This window comes from Bos indicus, chromosome 13 (assembly GCF_029378745.1).
Source record: "Bos indicus isolate NIAB-ARS_2022 breed Sahiwal x Tharparkar chromosome 13, NIAB-ARS_B.indTharparkar_mat_pri_1.0, whole genome shotgun sequence".
Lineage (NCBI taxonomy): Eukaryota > Metazoa > Chordata > Mammalia > Artiodactyla > Bovidae > Bos > Bos indicus.
Window position 1 is genome coordinate 16,256,450 of NC_091772.1, and position 21,800 is coordinate 16,278,249.

General features: G+C 42.8%; 1 protein-coding gene across 4 annotated transcripts in view; it reads left to right on the forward strand.

Annotated features, from left to right (window-relative positions):
• SFMBT2 (Scm like with four mbt domains 2) overlaps window positions 1–21,800 on the forward strand; it is a 176,005-nt gene that overhangs the window by 128,829 nt on the left and 25,376 nt on the right. For all 4 annotated transcript variants that reach the window (XM_070800761.1, XM_019972925.2, XM_070800760.1 and 1 more), the window contains 4 exons: window positions 9,839–9,952; window positions 15,470–15,512; window positions 17,292–17,362; window positions 20,257–20,396. In XM_070800761.1, the coding sequence (XP_070656862.1) occupies window positions 9,839–9,952; window positions 15,470–15,512; window positions 17,292–17,362; window positions 20,257–20,396 (368 nt within the window). The remainder of the gene's footprint in view (window positions 1–9,838; window positions 9,953–15,469; window positions 15,513–17,291; window positions 17,363–20,256; window positions 20,397–21,800) is intronic.

A 21,800-nucleotide genomic window follows, 5' to 3' on the forward strand; every position in this document is an offset into this window, starting at 1 on the left:
GATTTTTATAGATGGAGAAACTAGCTGAGGCATTAAGATGTACCTGTGGTTTGGTTTCGTCCCTCTTAACATCTTTATTGCTTAATCCAACAGACCCTACAACGTCCCAATTCTTAAAAAGAATGATGAGCAGCGTCTAGTGTGTATTTAACATTTTGACAGTCTTTCTTCATTATTGATCTTTTTCTTTGGATATCCACTTCTGGTTTTATAGCAGAGAAATGTAAATCAGCTCATGGCAGCTCTTGTTCTTACTTTCCTGAGTGCTTTCATTGGGATTAATGAAAATTAGTTAGCGTTAGGAAGCACGTCGGAAAATTGATTGTCCATTTTTTTCAGACCTTACATATTACAAAAAAAAAAAATCTGTTGAATATTGTTTACCTGGTGTTATTGGTCAAAATTATGCCTTCGCCTCATCAATTCAATTTAAAATTCATTCGGTCTCTTGATCTTTCTTGAATTTTGGGGTTTTTTAATTTTTTGGTTTTGTTTTGATTTTTTATCCCTCTCTGGATATTGACCTTTGAAAGTGACAGCAATCTTAATAGCACTTTATTTCTTATTATCTCAGATTTTTCTGTGTGTATTGTTTTCTTTCCTCAGTCCTGGAGACAAAATATTAGAGATTCACTCTTCTCACTTTAGTGCAGTTAAATTATTGTTAGGATCATGGTGATTCTTATTATAGACAGTTTATGTGACAATTTATTGTGTACTTCATACCAGTTTATCATTTTTATGTATTAAATTGATTTGAAATATTTTCAACACATAGCAAATTGACGAAGTTCAGGTAATTGATCATTTTAGTTTAGTGTTTGACTTCCCTTAAAGCCAGGTAGTTCTTTAAGTGCCTCTACAGGAGCTAATGTTGAAGAGGAAAAGAAGAGTCAAACACATGAGATGAGTGTAATATTATTTGGGGTTCATATTTGGGAAGAATGTCAAGTTTTCAAAAACTGCTGGCAGTGAACCAGGGCAGTTGCTGATGATGGGGTTTTGAGTTTGGGAGAGGATGTTGTGACGCTTTCTCTTGTGTTAATATCTGCTGTCAGTTAGCATCTCTAGGCTTAGCAGCAGTTATTCACGTTCTGGGCTTCCCTGGTGGCTCAGTAGTAAAGAATCCACCTACCAGTGCAGGAGACTCAGGTTCCATCCCTGGGTTGGAAGGATCCCCTGGAGGAGAAAGTGGCAATCCAGTCCAGTATTCTTGCCTGAAGAATTCCACTGGCGGGCTGCAGTCCATGGGGTCGCAAAAGAATGGGACACAACTTAGCGACTAAACGACCGCGGTTCATGTTCTGTGCATTCAGTTACATTCAGTTATAATGTCTCTTGTGTCGTGGCCCCACACACTAGCTCCCAAGCGGTTACATCCGCATCTCACTGTCCAAGTGACGTTGTATTTATTGGCCATCATTTTCTCATGGGACATGTAGGGTGTGGGTGTTCTCAGAGTGTGTTAATTTTCTCAAAGAAGGTTGACTCCTTTGGATTGCCTTTCTTGGTCTTTCTTATTCCCATTATTACACTGTTTTCCTCCCGTTTCAAAGAGGTGTGGTATTCCACGTATTTTTGGTTGTCGGGTGAAAGTTAGGTGTTTCAGCCTTTTAGCTTAGGTAGAAAATACCTTTTATGTTACAAAAGTACCACGACCTGCAGGCTTCATTTCCACTGGGTTATTTAGCTCCTTCATTGTTGCCACTACAGGAATTTTTGTGGAGAGCTTTAGAACATGAGCAACAAAACCTGGATTTGAAATTGGGAGCCCTGTTAGAAGTGAAAGAAAGTTCGGGGTTAACATTTCTGCACTTTGAACATGGGGAGGGAATGGTGGCCCACCCAGTGTTTGTCACCTGGGGGTTTCCCTTCAGGTTTGTTAAAAACAAGCATACAGAGAACAAAAAGACACAAAGATGATCCAGAGGTCATCAGGTCTGTGGAGAAGTACCAGATTGCTTAATTCGAACCATCAACTTAGGTTGTTACTACAAGCATCTCCTGGACTTTTCTCTTTGCTGCCCTCTGAAACAAAATCTGGAGAGAATAAAACTTTTCCACAGTCAACACTAGAAAAACATACTGTAAACATTTCAGCCTCAGTCTGCTCTGTGTATCACTTTGGATGGGAGCTTTTTGAAAAGCCGCATCCTTTACCATGAACCTCATATCCTCACTGACCAGCGCTGAGCACGCGGGGCCTGGCCCGGACATGGCCCTGATTCTACAGGTGACATCCAGTGCAAGCAAAACCTGTCTTTGCCAGTTTTCACAGAGCACAATACTTGTATGAGAGTTCACACACACTTTGCTTGCTCAAGTCTTGTCGAATGGGTACGAGGAATAAATAAAAGCTGTGTCCCTCAGCGAGAAAGCGATTTAAGGTATGAGCAACCCCTTAAGAACTGCTTTTTGCTAATCGAGTGTTGAGGTAGTGAGATATTTTCTACTCATCAACTGAAATTCAAAATCTCCTTCGTTGGTTTTTGCCATGTGCCTGGCTCAGTTCCGGTAAACCGCCTTCGCTCATAATCCACAGGAGTCCTAGGCAAGTGCCAGTTCCTGGGGCTGCTCCACTCACCGCTTCTGACCCTGGGAGCAGGGTCTGGGAATCTGCATTTCATCTCACCCTCCCCAGATGATTCCTCTGGATGGGGAGTTTGTCAGGGCCTCTCAGACCGCAAATGTGCCAATAAACTCAGACTAGGTTAACCTCTTGTGTCTAGAAGAGGTGAAGAAAACTGCCCTTTTAGACTTTCTCTAATATGATCAAGTCAGGTGGTTGATAAGTATTTTGCAGAGACTTGCAAAAATGAGATGAGGGAAAGTGCAAATGTGAAGATAATTATGTTTCCCACCAGTGTGGGTGGATTTTAAATCTTTGAAAAGGGATATGGGCTGCTGGAGCCATTTTGGGGAGAGGCTGCTTTAGCAGATGGTTGGGTATGTGTGTATATATATGTCTATGTGTGTGTATATATATGTGTGTGTGTATAGATATATGTATATATACATATATATATGGCTGTGTATATATATGTATGTATATAGGGGCGTGTATATATATGTATATGGGTGTGTATTTAAGTATATATATGGGTGTGTACATATAGGTATGTGTGTATATATATCAGTTCAGTTCAGTCCCTCAGTCATGTCTGACTCTTTGCGACCCCATGGACTGGAGCACACCAGCTTCCCTGTCCATCACCAACTCCTGGAGCTTGGGCAAACTCAAGTCCGTCATGTCAGTGATGCCATCCAACCACCTCATCCTCTGTCATCCCCTTCTCATCCTGCCTTCAGTCTTTTCCAGCATCAGGGTCTTTGCCAGTGAGTTACTTCTTCACATCAGGTGGCCAAATTTCAGCATCAGGCCTTCCAAAGAATATTCAGGATTGATTTCCTTTAGGATTAACTAGTTAGATCTCCTTGCAGTCCAAGGAACTTTCAAGGGTCTTCTCCAACACCACAGTTCAAAGCATCAATTCTTTGGCGCTCAGCTTTCTTTACAGTCCAACTCTCACATCCATACATGACTACTATAAAAACCATAGCTTTGACTAGGTGGACCTTTGTTTGCAAAGTAAAGTCTCTGCTTTTTAATATGCTGTCTAGGTTGGTCATAACTTTCCTTCCAAGGAGTAAGCATCCTTTAATTTCATGGTTGCAGTCACCATCTGCAGTGATTTTGGAGCCCCCCAAAATAAAGTCAGCCATTGTTTCCACTGTTTCCCCATCTACTTGCCGTGAAGTTATGGGACTGGATGCCATGATCTTTGCGTTTTGAATGTTGAGTTTTAAGCCACTTTTTCACTCTCTTCTTTTACTTTCATCAAGAGACTCTTAAGTTCTTCGCTTTCTGCCATAAGGGTGGTGTCATCTGCATATCTGAGGTTATTGATATTTCTCCTGACAGTCTTGATTCCAGCTTTTACTTCATCGAGCCCAGGATTTCACCTGATGTGCTCTGCATATAAGTTAAAAAAACAGAGTGACAGTATACAGCCTTGACAAACTCCTTTCCCAATTTGGAACCAGTCTGTTGTTCCACACCCTGTTCTAACTGTTGCTTCTTGACCTGCATACAGATTTCTCAGGAGGCAGGTCAGGTGGTCTGGTATTCCCATCTCTTTCAGAATTTTCCACAGTTTGGAAAATTGTGTGTGGAATCGATCCACACAGTCAAACACTTCGGCATAATCAATAAAGCAGAAATAGACGTTTTTCTGGAACTCTCTTGCTTTTTCTATGAACCGGCGGATGTTGGCAATTTGATCTCTGGTTCCTTAGCATTTTCTAAATCCAGCTTGAACATCTGGAAGTTTGTGGTTCATGTACTGTTGAAGCCTGACTTGGAGAACTTTGAGCATTACTTTGCTTGTGTGTGAGATGAATGCCAGTGTGCGGTAGTTTGAACGTTCTTTGGCATTGCCCTTCTTTGGGATTGGAATGAAAACTGACCTTTTCCAGTCCTGTGGCCACTGCTGAGTTTTCCAAATTTGCTGGCATATTGAGTTCAACACTTTCACAGCATCATCTTTCAGGATTTGAAATTTCTCAACTGGAATTCCATCACTTCCACTAGCTTTGTTCATAGCAATGCTTCCTAAGGCCCACGTGACTTCTCATTTCAGGATGTCTGGCTCTAGGTGAGTGATCACACCATCGTGATTATCTTGGTTGTGAAGATCTTTTTTGTACAGTTCTTCTGTGTATTCTTGCCACCTCTTCTTAATATCTTCTGCTTCTGTTAGGTCCATACCATTTCTGTCCTTTATTGTGCCCATCTTTGCATGAAATGATCCCTTGGTATCTTGGATTTTCTTGAAGAGATCTCTAGTCTTTCCCATTGTGTTGTTTTCCTCTATTTCTTTGCATTGATCACTGAGAAAGGCTTTCTTATCTCTCCTTGCTATTCTTTGGAACTCTGCATTCAAATGGGTATATCTTTCCTTTTCTCCTTCACCTTTAGCTTCTCTTCTTTCCTCAGCTGTTTGCAAGTGCTCCTCAGATAACCATTTTGCTTTTTTGCATTTCTTGGGGACGGTCTTGGTCACTGCCTCCTGTACAGTGTCACAAATGTTCATCCATGGTTCTTCAGGCACTCTGTCTATCAGATCTAATTCCTGGAATCTGTCACTTCCACTGTATAATCGTAAGGCATTTGATTTAGGTCATGCCTGAATGGTCTAGTGGTTTTCCCTACTTCTTCAATTTAAGTCTGAATTTGGCAATAAGGAGTTCGTGATCTGAGCCATAGTCAGTTCTGCGTCTTATTTTTGCTGACTGTATAGAGCTTCTCCATCTTTGGCTGCAAAGAATGTAAGCAATCTGATTTCAGTGTTGACCATCTGGTGATGTCCGTGGATAAGAGTCTTCTCTTGTGTTGTTGGAAGAGGGTATTTGGTATGATCAGTGTGTTCTCTTGGCCAAACTCCGTTAGCCTTTGCCCTGCTTCATTCTGTACTCCAAGGCCAAATTTGCCTGTTACTCCAGGTATCTCTTGACCTCCTACTTTTGCATTCCAGTCCCCTATAATGAAAAGGACATCTTTTTTGGTTGTTAGTTCTATATGTATATATATATGGGTGTGTATATATGTGTTTATATGGATATATATATATATATGGTGTGTAAATATATGTATGTGTATGAGTGTGTATATATATGCATGTGTATTATGGGTCTGTATATATATGTATGTGTATATATGGCTGTGTGTATATATATGTATGTATATATATGGGTGTGTATATGTATAAGACTTCCCCAGTGGCTCAGTGGTAAAGAATTCACCTGTAATACAAGAGACACAGGAGTCACAGGTTCGATCCCTGGGTCAGGAAGATCCCCTGGAGGAGGTAGTGGCAACCCACTCCAGTATTTTTGCCTGGAAAATCCTATGGACAGAGGAGCCTGGTGGTCTGCAGTCCCTAGGGTTATAGAGAGTTGGACACGACTGAACATGCAGGTCCACACAGTATATATGTGTGTGTGTGTGTGTATATTTATATAGGGTATGTGTGTGTGTGTGTGTGTGTGTGTGTGTGTATAAAATGTATTTGTATATATATGGGTGTATATATATATATATATATATATGTATATATATGGGTGTATGTATGTATAGCTGTATATATACATATATGTATATATAGGTGTATATATGTATATATATGGGGTGTATATCTAGGTATGTGTATATGTATGTGTAGGTGGGTGTGTATATATGTATGTGCATATAGGTAGGTGTATATATGTATGTGTATAGATGGGTGTGTGTATATATGTACATATGTATATATATGAGTGTGTATATATATGTATGTGTATATGGGTGTGTATATATATCAGTGGGTATATATATATGTATGTATATATGGGTGTGTGTGTATATGTACATGGGTATATATATGTATATACATGACTGTATATATATGTATATATGTGAGTATACATACGTATGTATATATGGGTGTATTGTGTATGTATATATGGATGTATATATGTATATACATGGGGTATATATCCACATATATATGTATACATGGGACAGGACCTATGTTCTTGCACAGCTGAGGAAGGTGGCCCAGGAGGTGGGGGGCACTGTCTGTGAACAGGCTTTGGAGACCGCCAGTCAGCTACACAGGTTCTGGGTGGGCAGCGACAGCCCTGGCTCTGGCTTTCTTAAGCAATATGGGGATGTTGGGGGGAGAATTTGGTGGAGGCCGAGGAGGGAGATCTCCTCCCTAGAAGGCTTTGCACTAGGAACCAAAGGCGAGTTTGGGTTTTCAAGCTGCTGTTGTGCTCGGTGTGACTTTTGACTGACCGTGTTCTCACGAACCTCCCTCGAATGCCTTCCTAGGCTCCGGAGCAAGATTGCTTGGGTTTGAGCCCTAGGTCCCCCTCTTACCAGCTGTTTGATGTTTTCCTGACCCTCAGTTTGTTGTTGTTGTTCAGTCACTAAGCGATGTCCAGCTCTTTGTGACCCCGTGGACTACAGCTCGCCAGGCCTCCCTGTCCCTCACTGTCTGTCCGAGTTTGCCTGAATTCATGTTCACTGAATCGGTGATGCCATCCAACCATCTCATCTTCTGCTGTCCTCCTCTCCTGCTCTCAGTCTGTCTCAGCATCAGGGTCTTTTCCAATAAGTTGGCTCTTTGCATCAGGTGTGAACATTGGAGCTTCAGCTTAGTTTACTCTTCTGTAAAATGGGAGTGAAACCATCTGATCTCTTAGGGCTGTGAGGATAAAACTCTTTGAAAAGTACCTGCACTAGAGTGAGTGTCCTAAGAGTTCACCATCCATGGCTCTCTCCCTCCACTTACACGTTTAATCCCATTTCTGTTGTTTTCTTTCTGATGGTTTCCTATCCTATGTCGCTCTTGTCAGCCAGTTTTGCTGTGTGTTGATTCCTTAGGAGTTCAGCTCCAGGGCTGAGATGAGTGAGGGCTTCTCTTAGATCTTGCTCTGTGGGCAGCGTCTGCAGGTGTACGGTGCGGAGTGGGTGCTGGGAGGGGCTTCCAGGACGCAGGTCCTGCTTTCTGTCTTTCAGTGCTCTACCTTCTCACTGCACACTTGAGCCCATCTGACATTGGTGTCAACACTAGACGAGGTTAGGGGCTTCCCAGATGGTGCAATGGTCAAGAATCCGCCGGCTAGTGTGCAGGGGATCCTTCCCCTGCAGAAGGAAATGGTAATCCACTCAGGTATCTCTTGCCTGGGAAATCCCATGGACAGAGGAGCGGTGGCCCAATGGTTAAGGATCCACCCTCCATTGCAGGCGATGTGGGTTGATCTCTGATTCAGGAAGACCCCACGTCACGTGCCTTTTGTTGGGCAGTTAAGTTTGTGGCCCGCAACTACGGAAGCCCAGGCACCGGAACTAGAGAGTAGGCTCTCCTAGCTGCAACTGGAGAAAGCCCATATGCAGCAGTGAAGACCTAGCACAGCCAAAAATAAAATTAAAAGCAAAATGATTCTTAGGAAAAGAAATATATGAATGTTTATTTTATTACAGAAGTTTGTATGTTAAAGCACACTAATATGATGTGATGTCTGAACTAGCAGAGCATTTGGGAAGAAGTAATCTATAAAGTTCACTTTATACTCCCTCCTGAAGTACGCCTTTGACCTTGAAAATCTGATTTGTACCTAAACACATCTCCTATTTGTATGTAGTAGATGAATTCAGCCTGTTAGCAAAATTGCTGAGTAGCTAAAAAATAGGCTCTATCTTTGTATTTTTCTGAGCCTGAAGATGAGGGAGTGCCCTGTGTAACAGCAAACAGCTCAGTGACTCTTTTCATTGGCCTGTCTGCTGAGTCCAGTGCCCTTCTCGACAAGAAAAGATCAGTTTTGTATTTGAAGCTAGTTGGGGAGTTTCTTTAGCTTTTGTCTGTTTTGGCAGTTTTGTTTGTTTGATGATTTCTTTAGCAGATTAGTTAAATGTTGGTTGAGTCATTTAATGCAGGGCGGAAATGCTTTCTATTCATTCAACTGTGTTGAAACCTAAGCCCTATAAACCTGCTTGCATTCTTGTAGGTTATATCTTTCAAATTATCGGAGAATTCAGTGAAAAGGAAGTTAGGATTGATAACCATAGTAATGACTTTCTCTGATAACACATCATTAGTTCAGTGTGATGACTGGAGGTGATAACATGTGTGTATCAGCATCTGCTGTCAGTGTTCCAGGCACTTTGTGTACACCAAAGTTATGTTTTAGTGCTAAATCTGGTACCTGGGTTTGTCATATAATGTACTCTGGGAGCCAGTGTCGCTGAAATAGTGAGGAGATTTTATGTTTACTGGTATTGAGCTTCCAGAAGCTAAGTTTTGGAGGCGAAGTGCGATTCAGAATTCATCAGATCATGTGTGATAGCTTGGTGTGTGATGGAGTTTCTAAGAGTGTTAACTTTTATTTTGATTCCCAGTGAAGAAACCAAAAGCACGGCAAGATTAAGTGGTCAGGGCCAGGGGGTCACTCCATTTATAGAGCTCTTTCTTATCTTTTGATTCTTGGTTCAAGAGTGTCTTTCCTCAAAAGGTGTTTTTAGAGAACTGTTGATTTGGTATAGAATTTCCTTCTCTTCACTAGTTTGCAGGGTTCTAAATTTATTCTCTCAGGAACCAGTGTTCCTTGGAACCTCTGCTCATGTTGTATCCAGATCTTTTCTCTCAGAGTCTCTCAGCTGCTATGCCAACTTAACACAAAGCATCATTTTGATTATAATATGAAGGCAGATCCCCACCAAAGAGACACTCCTGCCTAAGTGACTTCGGTGTCATACGGCAAGAGTCTGAGTTCAGAAGAAGTGACGTGGGCACGGGATAAAGGAGCATGTACCCTAGAGAATTGTGCTTTGATGCTCACTGCTTATAACCAGCGTCACTGAACCCTCCCAGTTCCTTTTAACCGGAACCTTTCACTTCTGTTGGTTGAAGGTTGACCTCTGCTTGGTGTTGGGTGAAGAATGTCTTGGCCCCCACCCCACAGGCTGGACTACTTACTTAGCTTCAAAGCCATTTTTAGGAAAGAAAGATGCTTGTCCTTCACTGGGGACAAGGATGTGGTTGTCCCCAATCATCCTTCCTCTTCCTCTGGTTTTCAGGGGAAAGTATCACTTTTCCAAGCCCCCCTTCTTGTGGATCCCGTGAACTTTTGCTGCTGGATCTATCTGGTGCTTGTATCTCGTAAAACACTGTTGGCTTTGGGTTCAGCTTTCAGAACAATGTCTCCCCACTCCCCGCGCAGAGCCTCTCTGATTCCCCCTCCTTCTGTGTCTTTGTTGTTAACACCTATCCGCACCTGTTGTCTCGACTCCCCGCAGGCCTGCAAAGCCCGGCTCCAGAGTTCATCGTGGACGTTGAATCTATGGACATCTTCCCTGTGGGTTGGTGTGAGGCCAACTCCTACCCTCTGACTACACCACACAAGACAGCCTGTGAGTATTGCCCCACTCGGAGCCTAGCTGGGCATATCTGGGACTTAGGTGAAAAAATAGGCAATTTGGTAAAGAGAGCGGAGCCAAACTGTAAAAATCAAAAAATGTTCTCAGTTTTGCACAGAACAGCAGGACTTTTGTCTCATTCATCCTGTAAGCATCTGCGTGAGATGAATGTCTACAGACATTTCCCAGCTTGAGAAACCAAGTCACAGTGACAAGGTGGAGATGAGTGTCTGGGATCTTTACTCCCCGTTTGTATGCAATTCATGAAAAAGTTTAAGCTAAGTACTATACATTTGTATGATTGTATCTGAGAAAGTACTTATTCTCCTAAGGTTTACTCCAAAGGTTTATCCCAAAACCAATCGTAATTGGTTCCAATAATTTACTGACATAGATATAAATACTTAACTATTCCTGGCAATGAAGAGATGAGGCCAAAGTGAAAACAGTGCCCAGTTGTGGATGTAACTGGTGATGGAAGTAAAGTCTGATGCTGTAAGGAACAATATTGCATAGGAACCTGGAATGTTAGGTCCATGAATCAAGATAAATTAGAAGTGGTCAAACAGGAGATGGCAAGAGTGAACATTGACATTTTAGGAATCAGTGAACTAAAATGAACTGGAGTGGGTGAATTTAACTCAGATGACCATTATATCTACTACTGGGGGCAGGAATCCCTTGGAACAACTGGAGTAGCCCTCAGAGTCAACAGAAGAGTCTGATATGCAGTGCTTGGGTGCAATCTCCAAAACAACAGAGTGATCTCTGTTCATTTCCAAGGCAAACCATTCAATACATAGTAATCCAAGTCTGTGCCCCAACCAGTTATGATGAAGAAGCTGAACTTGAATGGTTATATGAAGATCTACAAGACCTTCTGGAACTGATACCCCAAAAAGATGTCCTTTTCATCATAGGGGACTGGAATGCAAAAGTAGGAAGTCAAGAGATACCTGAAGTAACAGGCAAGTTTGGCCTTGGAGTACAGTAAGAAGCAGAGCAAAGACTAACAGAGTTTGGCCAAGAGAATGCACTGGTCATAGCAAATATCCTCTTCCAACAAGGCAAGAGAAGATTGTACACATAGACATCACCAGGTGGTCAATAGTGAAATCAGATTGCTTCTATTCTTTGCAGCCAAAGATGGAGAAGCTCTATACAGTCAGCAAAAACAAGACTAGGAGCTGACTGTGGCTCAGATCATGAACTCCTTATTGCCAAATTCAGACTTAAATTGAAGAAAGTAGGGAAAACCATTAGACCATTCAGGTATGACCTAAATCAAACGCCTTACGATTATACAGTGGCGGTGACAAATAGATTCAAGGGATTAGATCTGATAGAGTGCCTGAAGAACTGTGGACAGACGTTTGTGACATTGTATAGGAGGCAGTGATCAACACCATCCCCAAGAGAAAGAAATGCAAAAAGGCAAAATGGTTGTCTGAGGAGGCCTTACAAATAGCCGAGGAAAGAAGAGACGCTAAAGGTAAAAAAGAAAAGGAAAGATATACCCATTTGAATGCAGAGTTCCAAAGAATAGCAAGGAGAGATAAGTGATCTCTTATCTTCCTTCCTCAGTGATCAGTGCAAAGAAACAGAGGAAAACAATAGAATGGGAAAGACTAGAGATCTCGTCAAGAAAATTAGAGATACCAAGGGAACATTTCATGCAAAGATGGGCACAATAAAGGACAGAAATGGTATGGACCTAACAGAAGCAGAAGATATTAAGAAGAGGTGGCAAGAATACACAGAAGAACTGTACAAAAAAGATCTTCATGACCCATCTAACCACGATGGTGTGATCACTGACCTAGAACCAGACATCCTGGAATGAGAAGTCAAGCAGGCCTTAGGAAGCATCACTGCGAACAAAGCTAGTGGAGATGATAGAATTCCAGTAGAGATATTTCAAATCCTAAAGGATGATGCTGTGGAAGTGCTGCACTCAATATTTGGAAATTTGGAAAACTCAGCAGTGGCCACAGGACTGGAAAAGGTCAGTTTTCATTCGAATCCCAAAGAAAGGCAATCCCAAAGAATGTTCAAACTACCACACGGTTGCACTCATCTCACATGCTAGCAAAGTAATGCTCACTATTCTCCAAGCCAGGCTTAACAATACATGAACCGTGAACTTCCATATGTTTAACCTGGATTTAGAAAAGGCTGAGGAACGAGAGATCAAATTGCCAACATCCGTTGGATCATAGAAAAAGCAAGAGAGTTCCAGAAAAACATCTGCTTTATTGACTATGCCAAAGCCTTTGACTCTGTGGATCACAACAAACTATGGAAAATTCTTCAAGAGATGGGAATAGTAGGCCACCTTACCTGCCTCCTGAGAAATCTATATGAATGTCAAGAACCAACAGTTAGAACTGGACATGGAACAAAAGACTGGTTCCAAATTGAGAAGGGAGTACGTTAAGGCTGTATGTAGGTTGTCACCCTGTTTATTTAAGTTATATGCAGAGTATATCATGCAAAATGCCAGGCTGGATGAAGCGCAAGCTGGAATCAAGATTGCCAGGAGAAATATCCATAGCTTCAGATATGCAGGGGACACCACCCTTATGGCAGAAAACGAAGAAGAACTTAAGATCCTCTTAATGAAAGTGAAAGAGGAGAGTGAAAAAGCTGGTTTAAAACTCAACATTTAGAAAACTGAGATCATGGCATCCAGTCCCATCACTTCATGGCAAATGGGGAAAAAATGGCAACAGTCAGAGACTTTATTTTCTTGGGATCCAAAATCACTGCAGATGGTGACTGCAGCAATGAAATTAAAGGATGCTTGCTCCTTGGAGAAAAAGTTATGACCAACCTAGACAGCATATTTAAAAGCAGAGACATTACTTTGCCAACAAAGGTCCATGTAGTCAAAGCTGTGGTTTTTCTAGTAGTCATGTATGTATGTGAGAGTTGGACTATCAAGAAAGCTGAGTGCCAAAGAATTGATGCTTTTGAACTATGGAGTTGGAGAAGACTCTTGAGAGTCCCTTGGACTGCAAGGAGATCAAACCAGTTAATCCTAAAGAAAATCAGTCCTGAATATTCATTGGAGGGCCTGATGCTGAAGTTGAAACCTCAATATTTTGGCCACCTGATGCGAAGAACTGACTTACTAGAAAAGACCTTGAGGCTTGGAAAGATTGAAGGAGGGAGAAGGGGACAACAGAAGTTGAGATGGTTGGATGGCATCACTGACTCGATGGACATGAGTTTGAGCAAGCTCCGGATGTTGGTGATGGATAGGGAAGCCTGGCATGATGCAGTCCATGGGGTCGCAAAGAGTTGGATATGACTGAGAGACTGACCTGAACTGATTCTTGGCATTAAATTACCAGTGAGATTTCAACTGTAGTATTTAAAATTGTGTGTCCTTAAAGATAAGGCTTTTAATTTTTTGTGAAGTAGGTTAGATATTTCTAATGTTTTCTTTATTACTTTGTATTCTGGCTAACTTTTTTTTAGCACCCTCCTGTAAGGTTCATTTACCCAGATGCTCAGAACATTGCTGTAAACAGAGTTCCCTGCCATCACTGGCCTCCTGTTTCCTGAGGTTGAGAAATTGTGAAGGACACAAGAGACTTACCAATACTCACCAAGAGTCAGATGGGGTTATTCATGTGAATAAAGTAGGGGCCCAGGCTATAGACAGAGGTGGATTCTAAGAGGTTCTTTTGCCCTGTACCCAGTCCTGCATACTGAATCTCATCTGGTGACAGTTATGTCTTGCCCTCAATTTAAAATACTTCTAAAATTATGAGCTTAGAATAAAGATTTCAGTGTTGAGGGCCACCTTTGACTTTTATTCTCACTTAAAATGTCTTGGGTCCTTGGCTCAGCCCCCACAGCCCTGGGCAGGCCACCCCCAACCAGGCTCTGCAGGCTTAGATCCAGTCCCCCGTGCCTGCTTGTGCCTCAGACAGAGATTCGTGTCCTGATCCTCTCCCTTCCTCCTCCACTGGCTTTGGGAGGGGAGGAGCGTTTTGAGTTTTTCTGGGTGAAAGCCCACACAGATTAAGGTGAACATAACAACGATTCGTCTCTGTTCCCCAGCCTGTTGTGTTTGGCTTCTCATCAAGACATCACACAATTTGGGCATCTCACCCTAATTAACAAAGACCCACTTAGGCAGCGTAGTCTACACACTCATCTTTCCCTTTAGAGATCACAGAGTTTATACTTTATCCTAGTAATTATAGGCAGATTACTGTCACAGGTACTGCGTTTTTTACACATTGAAAGTTTCAGGCAACCCTGTATCAAGCACGCCTGTGATGCCACTTTTCCAACAATATTTTTTCACTTCGTGTCTTTGTGTCCCATTCGGTAATTCTTGCAGCATTTCTAACTTTTTCATTATTGTATTTGTTGTGATTATCTGTGATCAGTGACCTTTTGATGTCACCACTATAGCTCAGTGATGCTCAGATGATAGCATTTTTTAACAATCAGGTATTTTTGATTAATGTATATACACTGGTTTTTAGACAGGCTATATTACGATACACACTTGATAGACTACAGATTTATAGTAGACTTACAAAACGTAACTTTTATATGCACTGGGAAACCAAAAAATTCCCATGCCGCCTCTGTTGTGATGGTCACTCTGTTGGGGTGGTCTGGAACCAAACCCACAATGTCGCTGAGGTCTGCCTGTCCTGGAATTGGATACTAAATAAAATCAAGAATAGATGAAATTTTGAGTCACTGTTTCTCTTATTTGTTCGTGTTCTCCTGTTGTTTCTCATACACACATTTTGCTTTGAAGAGGCAAAGTCTGATTAAACCTGCCAAACTCCAACAGCTTTAGAAATTCTGTGAGAATTAATTTTTCCTAATGTTGGAAGATGCAGGATTATCTATGCCTGAGTTAGTAGCTGCCAAAAGCTCTGGCCTGTCTTTGTGAAGGTGATTCCAACCAGTTATAAATGTAACCTGGAAATTTTCTTAACCTCAGGTTATTGTTGCCTGGTTTCTGTCACTGTTTGACAGACGTATGTATTTGCTAGGTACCAATCCGCTTTTTAATGATAAAATGTTGTAGTTTATAAACATGCCTCTAATCCTAATTTGGGAGCATGCTGCGATGGTAAAATAATTTGCCTTATCGCACTTTCTGTGGGGAAAAGTCACCTGGATAATCAGTGCTTGTACCAGTCCATTTCACCAGCTGTGTTCCTGGGAGGTCTGATATGTGTGTTCTTTTTTATTAGAAGCACATTTTAGAATAAAGTTGCCCATGTAGTGATAAGGTAAAATGTACTAAATTCTCTTTAGATTTCATTTCTGAAAAGTCAAAGTCTGTTTTGTGCTGAAAGAGATGAAGATAAAATTGTGGCCCTGGAATGAAGTAACTTTTCAGTTTTCAAATTGTTACTTTAAAAACAGACACAGTTCTATACCTATGGAGCCATTTAAAAAAAAAAATGCTTATTCCCAACTTGCTGTTAAAGCCACTTTTCTTTTTCCCCCCTTTTGCCTGTTTTACAGCACAAAAGAAGAGAAAGATTGCAGTTGTGCAGCCAGAAAAACAGTAAGTGTTTTTTCACAAAAACTCCATGATAAGCTATGAAGTATCTTTAAAGAGGATGGAAATAGGGCTGTTTTTGTTAGAGAGCTGGTCACGACCTAGCACAGGAGTCAAGGGGACAGGAAAACATGTACTGAGCATCTGTTATGTTCAGGACATGCAGGGCCTGCTTCTTAAGGAATTTCTTTTCCAGACTGTAACTTCTCACTTTGATCCTAGCGTAGTTGACCTGAAGGATGCCCACGGTCCCACATTCTGGTCAGGGTGCTCTGTGACAGTTCTCGGGGTCCTTAATGCCCCAGGGCTCCCCAGAGCTGCCTGTCCAGGCTTCAGCTCTGCCCCCTTGCAGCCTGGTGAGCTGGATCAGATTGTTTTATTACTCCACACCTCAACGCTCTCCTTTCTAAAATACCTATTTCTCAGGGAGTTTTAGAAAGATTAAATTAGAGTCACATGAAGATGTGTGGGCCCTCCATTGCCAAATAAATGTAGGTCACTGCACGTTTCAATTGTAAGTTTATGAGGAAGGGGATGTTCTGTAGTGTGTGGACCTACCGGCTGTATATTTCTGGAAAATTGTCACTGTTAGTACCATGTTTATATGTTTAAAAATGTCTGGAATACACCATGATAAACATCCCTTACTGAGTGAATCTGTTTTCTTAATACACTGATGGAAAGGGAGTTGAAAGCAGCTTTTTTTTTCATGTACTGATGCTGAAACTTAAAATTGAATAATAGCTTCATTGTTATTTGATGTGAATAACAGTTTCCCGGGTATTCTGAGTATGTTTCTAACAGTGTATCAGTATGTTTCTAATCATCTGACTCCAGTTTTGTGTGGATAACATTGAAATAGAGAGGTAAAAGCTAAATAACAGTCCCCCTCATTGAATCTCAGTTTGAATTCATGACTGCTAAATTTGCAGCCTGTGGATCAGCAGTTTTCACCTTTACTTGCATCTGTCACTAGACAGGTCATTAAAACACAGATATCCAGGCCCCATCTGCAGAATTTCTGATTCAGGATGTCTGTGATGGGGCCTGAGCTTCTCCACGTGTAACGGGCTCCCAGGTGACGCTGATCTGACAGCTTGGGGGCCCCACTTTGAGACCCAGCACCATAGATGGTCCCACTAAGAGCCCTCATTACTGTTTACTTGGAGTTTACGTAACTGTTCATCTGTGCAGTTTCTACGAAGTTAACCTGTACGTCTCCTGGAAACCCAATTTGCCTTTTTCCCCTAGAGCGATAGTTTTTATGTTTGTTCAGCAACTTTTTACTGAACAGCAGCACAGACTTCTGTCCTAGACTAATAAGCCTACTTGAATCGTCAATTCTAAGATTTTTCTTTAAGGATCTACTTTTCAGTGTGGCCTCAACCCATACACTCATGGACCCCAGAAATCAAAAGTCAGCAGAAGAAAGTCATTAATAAGGGGAAGTCAGACTTTAGTGAAAGTCAGTGCAAACTGACGTTTCTGCATGTCCTAAATATGATTGAGGACATTTCTCTAATTCTTTAACGAGCGACATGCCCAGGAAGTGACCTAGAGGAGCCTCAGAGATCAGTGATGACCCCCTCGAGGGGCGGATGACCTACAGGCTTCTTGGAATTACTGTAAGAATTGCCCCCCGATGATCTTACCTGTTCTTAGCCATGCACGCATTTGCGTCTTACATAGTCATAGCTTAGACTCCTGTAAGTTATGAAAAGACTTTGGAAGGTGCTGGTCTCTTCTATAGCTTGGGACCCACGGGCATTTCTCCTTTATCCACAGATCACCATCCACAGTGCCTGTTGAGAAAATACCTCATGACCTTTGTCTGTTCCCTCACCTGGACGCCACAGGTAAATCAGCTGCTTAGGATGCCCTGGGAGAAGGAAACGGCAACCCACTCCAGTGTTCTTGCCTGGAGAATCCCAGGGACGGCGGACCCTGGTGGGCTGCCGTCTGTGGGGTCGCACAGAGTCAGACACGACTGATGCGACTTAGCAGTAGCAGCAGGATGCCCTGGCCCTTCTCAGTGCATTGCTGTGAGTGGAGACATGGGTGTATTTTTAGGTCAATATGATAATACTCAACTTTGATGTATTTTTAGGTCAGTATGAAAATACTCAACTTCAAGCCAACTATCATTTTTTTACAGATACCTACTCCTTTAAAATTTTTTTCTAAGCTATATTCTTGGTGTCTTTCCTTTTTTGCTTCTTGGTCAGTAGCTAGAGACACTTCGCTTGGCATGAGAAGCTGGGTCCGTGTGTCACTTGGAAATTATATGTCCAGTTAGAACTGTGTATCAGGAATAATCATGTTGGAAAAGAGTTGGAAATATTATTAGGCATTTCTTTTTGGACATTTTATGCCATTTGTGCCAGTGACCTTTGCATTTTTACACTAGTGGTTAATCCTTAAGTCCCCATGGGCTTTTGAATTGTGTCCTAAAACCTTGTTTGAGTGGCTGGTTGGGAATAATGTTTTTTTTAATGTACAAAGTCCTGTGTCTTACAATAACTTTTAAAAACATAAATGTGAATTACCTTTGAATTACAAATCTGATTATAGACATGTTTGTACATTAAGTAATATACTTCACTAAGTATTCTATTTTCCAGCCAAAAGGAAGTCTGCTCTGAACCCAAGATGAAAACTTGTGTACCATGGAAGAATCCTGTTAGTCAAAGTTTTCTTTGCAGTAAAGAGAGCAGTTTTATGAGTAGACTTACTAAGATTGTTTTTTCTAAAGAGCTGGACAGAGTAATCCTACCCTCGAATTTCCATGTAAATGCAGCTGTGAACTTTTTTTTTTTTTTTTGCCTTTTTTATAAAATTCAAATGTCAGAATGGTTTTAAAAGAACCATGTCATCTTTCAGAGTCGGTAATTGTTATTTTACTCCTTCTGTCTTATACTTGGAAAAATAACATATCTCCCCCCTCACCTATTGGTTCTCAGTTAAAGTCCTATGAGAACAAAGCTTCCTGGACTATCAAATCACCATCCCAAATGAATAACAAGGTTTTTAAAATCTATTTTTTAATGAGGCTATAATTGCTTTACAGTGTAGTTAGTTTCTGCTATACAATGAAATGAATCCGCTATATGGATACATACATCCCTTGCCTCCCTCCTGCTCCTCCCCCCAATCCCACCTCTCTAGGTCATCCCAGAGCACTGAGCAGAGCTCCCTGAGCTGTACAGCAGCTTTCTGCTAGCTCTCTGTTTTACACATGGTAGTATGTATATTGGAGAAGGCAGTGGCACCCCGCTCCAGTACTCTTGCCTAGAAAATCCCATGGATGGAGGAGCCTGGTGGGCCAGTCCATGGGGTCGCTGGGAGTCGGACACTGAGCGACTTCACTTTCACTTTTCACTTTCCTGCATTGGAGAAGGAAATGGCAACCCACTCCAGTGTTCCTACCTGGAGAATCCCAGGAACAGGGGAGCCTGATGGGCTGCCATCTATGGGCTCACACAGAGTCGGACACGACTGAAGCAACTTAGCAGCAGCAGCAGCAGTGTGTATATATTAATTTGTTCTTTTTCAGTTGCTAAGTCATGTCCAGCTTTTTGTAACCCCATAGACTGCAGCACATCAGGCTCTCCTGTCCTTCACTATCTCTCAGAGTTTGCACAGATTCATGTCCACTAAGTCAATGATGCTATCTAACTATCTCATCCTCTGCCACCCCCTTCTCCTTTTGCTGTCAATTTTTCCAAGCATCAGAGTCTTTTCCAGTGAGTCAACTCTGCATCAGGTGGCCAAAGTACTGGAGCTTCAACATCAGTCCTTCCAATGAATATTCAGGATTGATTTCCTTGAGGACTGATTTGTTTAATCTCCTTGAGCCCTGCATTTCGAAAGGATCAGTTTTTTGGCACTCAGCCTTCTTTATATACATATATGTCAGTCCTACTCTCTAAATAACAAGTTTTTACACACAAAGACCACTGTTAGTGCAGCTTGGCTCGGAGCAGCTGTGGGAGAGGGTGGATCTCACCTGCTCCTGTGACCACATCCCGTGTGTGTAGATGTCCGATGGGTTCCACTGATACCTTACCATTTAGTTGTTCTGCTTTTCCCTGTGGCACCTTGAGACACAACTAAATCCACACCTGCCTGTTCGCTTTCTAAGCTGAAAGAGCAATGAGGGAAATGCATAGTTAAGTCCCTGGGAGGCACATTTCATGTCCCTGGGACCGGCAAAATGAGGAAGCCCTTCCGTGTCTGGTGTCGGCCTGGGTGTGGGTGAACATATACACTGAAATATGTAAAGTATATAACTGACAAACTGTAGAGCACGAGGAGCTATAAATAACTTTTAAGGAAAAGACTCTGAAAAAGAACATATATATATATATGATTTCCCTGGTGGCTCAGTGGTAAAGAATCTACCTGCCAATGCAGGAGACGTGGCTTTGATCCCTGGGTCGGGAAAATCCCCTGGAGAAGAAAATGGCAACACACTCCAGTGTTCTTGCTTGGAAAATCTCATGGACAGAGGAGTCTGGCAGGCTATAGTCCATGGGGCTGCAAAGAGTCGGACACGACTTAGTGACTGATCAACAACGTCAGCTATATATATGTGGATAGCTGAGTCATGGTGCTGTACACCTGGAACTCAGAGCGTGGTGGATGTAAAGCATTCTGATAGGGGGTCTCAAGGCCCCTCTGGGTAACTTGGCTGGTGCAGTGGGTTAAGCTGTGGGTCCTGGAGCCTTGACTGTGTTTCTCTTCCGTGCAGGAACGGTGAACGGGAAGTACTGCTGTCCTCAGCTTTTCATCAACCACCGGTGTTTCTCGGGCCCCTACCTCAACAAGGGCAGGATCGCCGAGCTGCCGCAGTCGGTGGGGCCAGGCAAATGCGTGCTGGTCCTTAAGGAGGTAAAGCTCGTCCACAGCCACGGACGGTGGGGGGCTGGGGGGTGGGCCACGGTCCCTGAGGGAGTCATAGGAGTTTGGGTCCATTCATGTGCCAAGCACCCCCTTCCTCTCCATCCTGCGGACTGAAGGCAGTCATACACAGATGGGAACAGTGTTGCAGCCCGGGAAGACTCCCTTCTATTGGAGGGGGTGGACCCCTCCCTCCCCAAGTCAGCAGAAACACTCACTACATTTGAGTAAAATCTTTGGTGAATCACCACTTTTTTGTTTAAAAAAGTGACCTATCTTGAACCTTCGTGTAGTCACGTTCCTGTTTTTGTGACAAAAAAGCATGCCCAGAATATCACCTGCACCATGATGAGTGTGTTGTAATTCCTTGGGCACAAGGGGTCTGTTTATCCATCTGTTTAGCCACTGAACAAACTTATGTGAGCTGGGCTTTGTATCAAGAACAGGGCCTGGGGTCGGGGAAGGGGGCCGCCCACTCTAGGGATCGAAAAAGCCATCTGAGCAGCCTGGAGCATCGGTGGGATCACGGGAAGGAAAGCTTGAAGCACCTTGAATGTGCAGACCACAGGGCTGGGCCTGGAAAGTGGAGAATTCTGAGTCCTGGGGCCTGGACCCCGTCCCCGGCTCTTGGCCTGTGTTCTCACTTAGGCCAGCTTTTCTTTAGAGCCATCACCTTCATATTTTACATCCCCAAATTACTGGAGGCCTGGCCCAGCCTGAGTGGCGAGTGGACCCCATTGAAGAGAAATTGATAGTTAAAGGGAGATGGTGGCGGGGGGAGGACAGCCCCTCTCAAGGGCCTTAGGGAGATCGGGTGGGAGGTGAGCTCCAGCTGTGTACGTTGACACAGACTGTAGACCCTGCAGATGTTAGACTTGGTCAGAGAGGAAACCAAGCCCAGCTTACACACGGGAATTCCTGTCACAGTGTAAAATAAGGCCCCTAGACCAGGAATGGGCTCCCAAGGCCCCCAGCAGTTTCAGCCCATGAGGTCGTCCTTGCCACAGCCTTGTCCCCTGCCTGTATTTGTGCCTGACTTTGTTGCCAGTGATCAGAATGGAACGGGGGACTGACACAGACCTGGTAGTTCTTTAAAGCCCGTGAGACCGTGTCACACCCATGTGATTGTGAGGTCCGTGGCCACCTAGGGGCCCTGTTAACAAACATGGTGACCACAGGGCCAGTCTCTCTCTGAGGCTTGACTAGTTTACTTTGCTACATACTTGGTCAACAGTAGTTAGGCCCTGATCGATTCTCTGAGAGGTGCCAGCAGCGAAGTTTAAAAGCCAGGCCAGAGCAGTTTTTTGATGACAGAACTAGTTTTTTGCTGATGTTCAGAAAATGCATGAGGCAGGAAAGAGAGGGAAAAAAGAAGCAAGCGCTTTAGTTCTACGA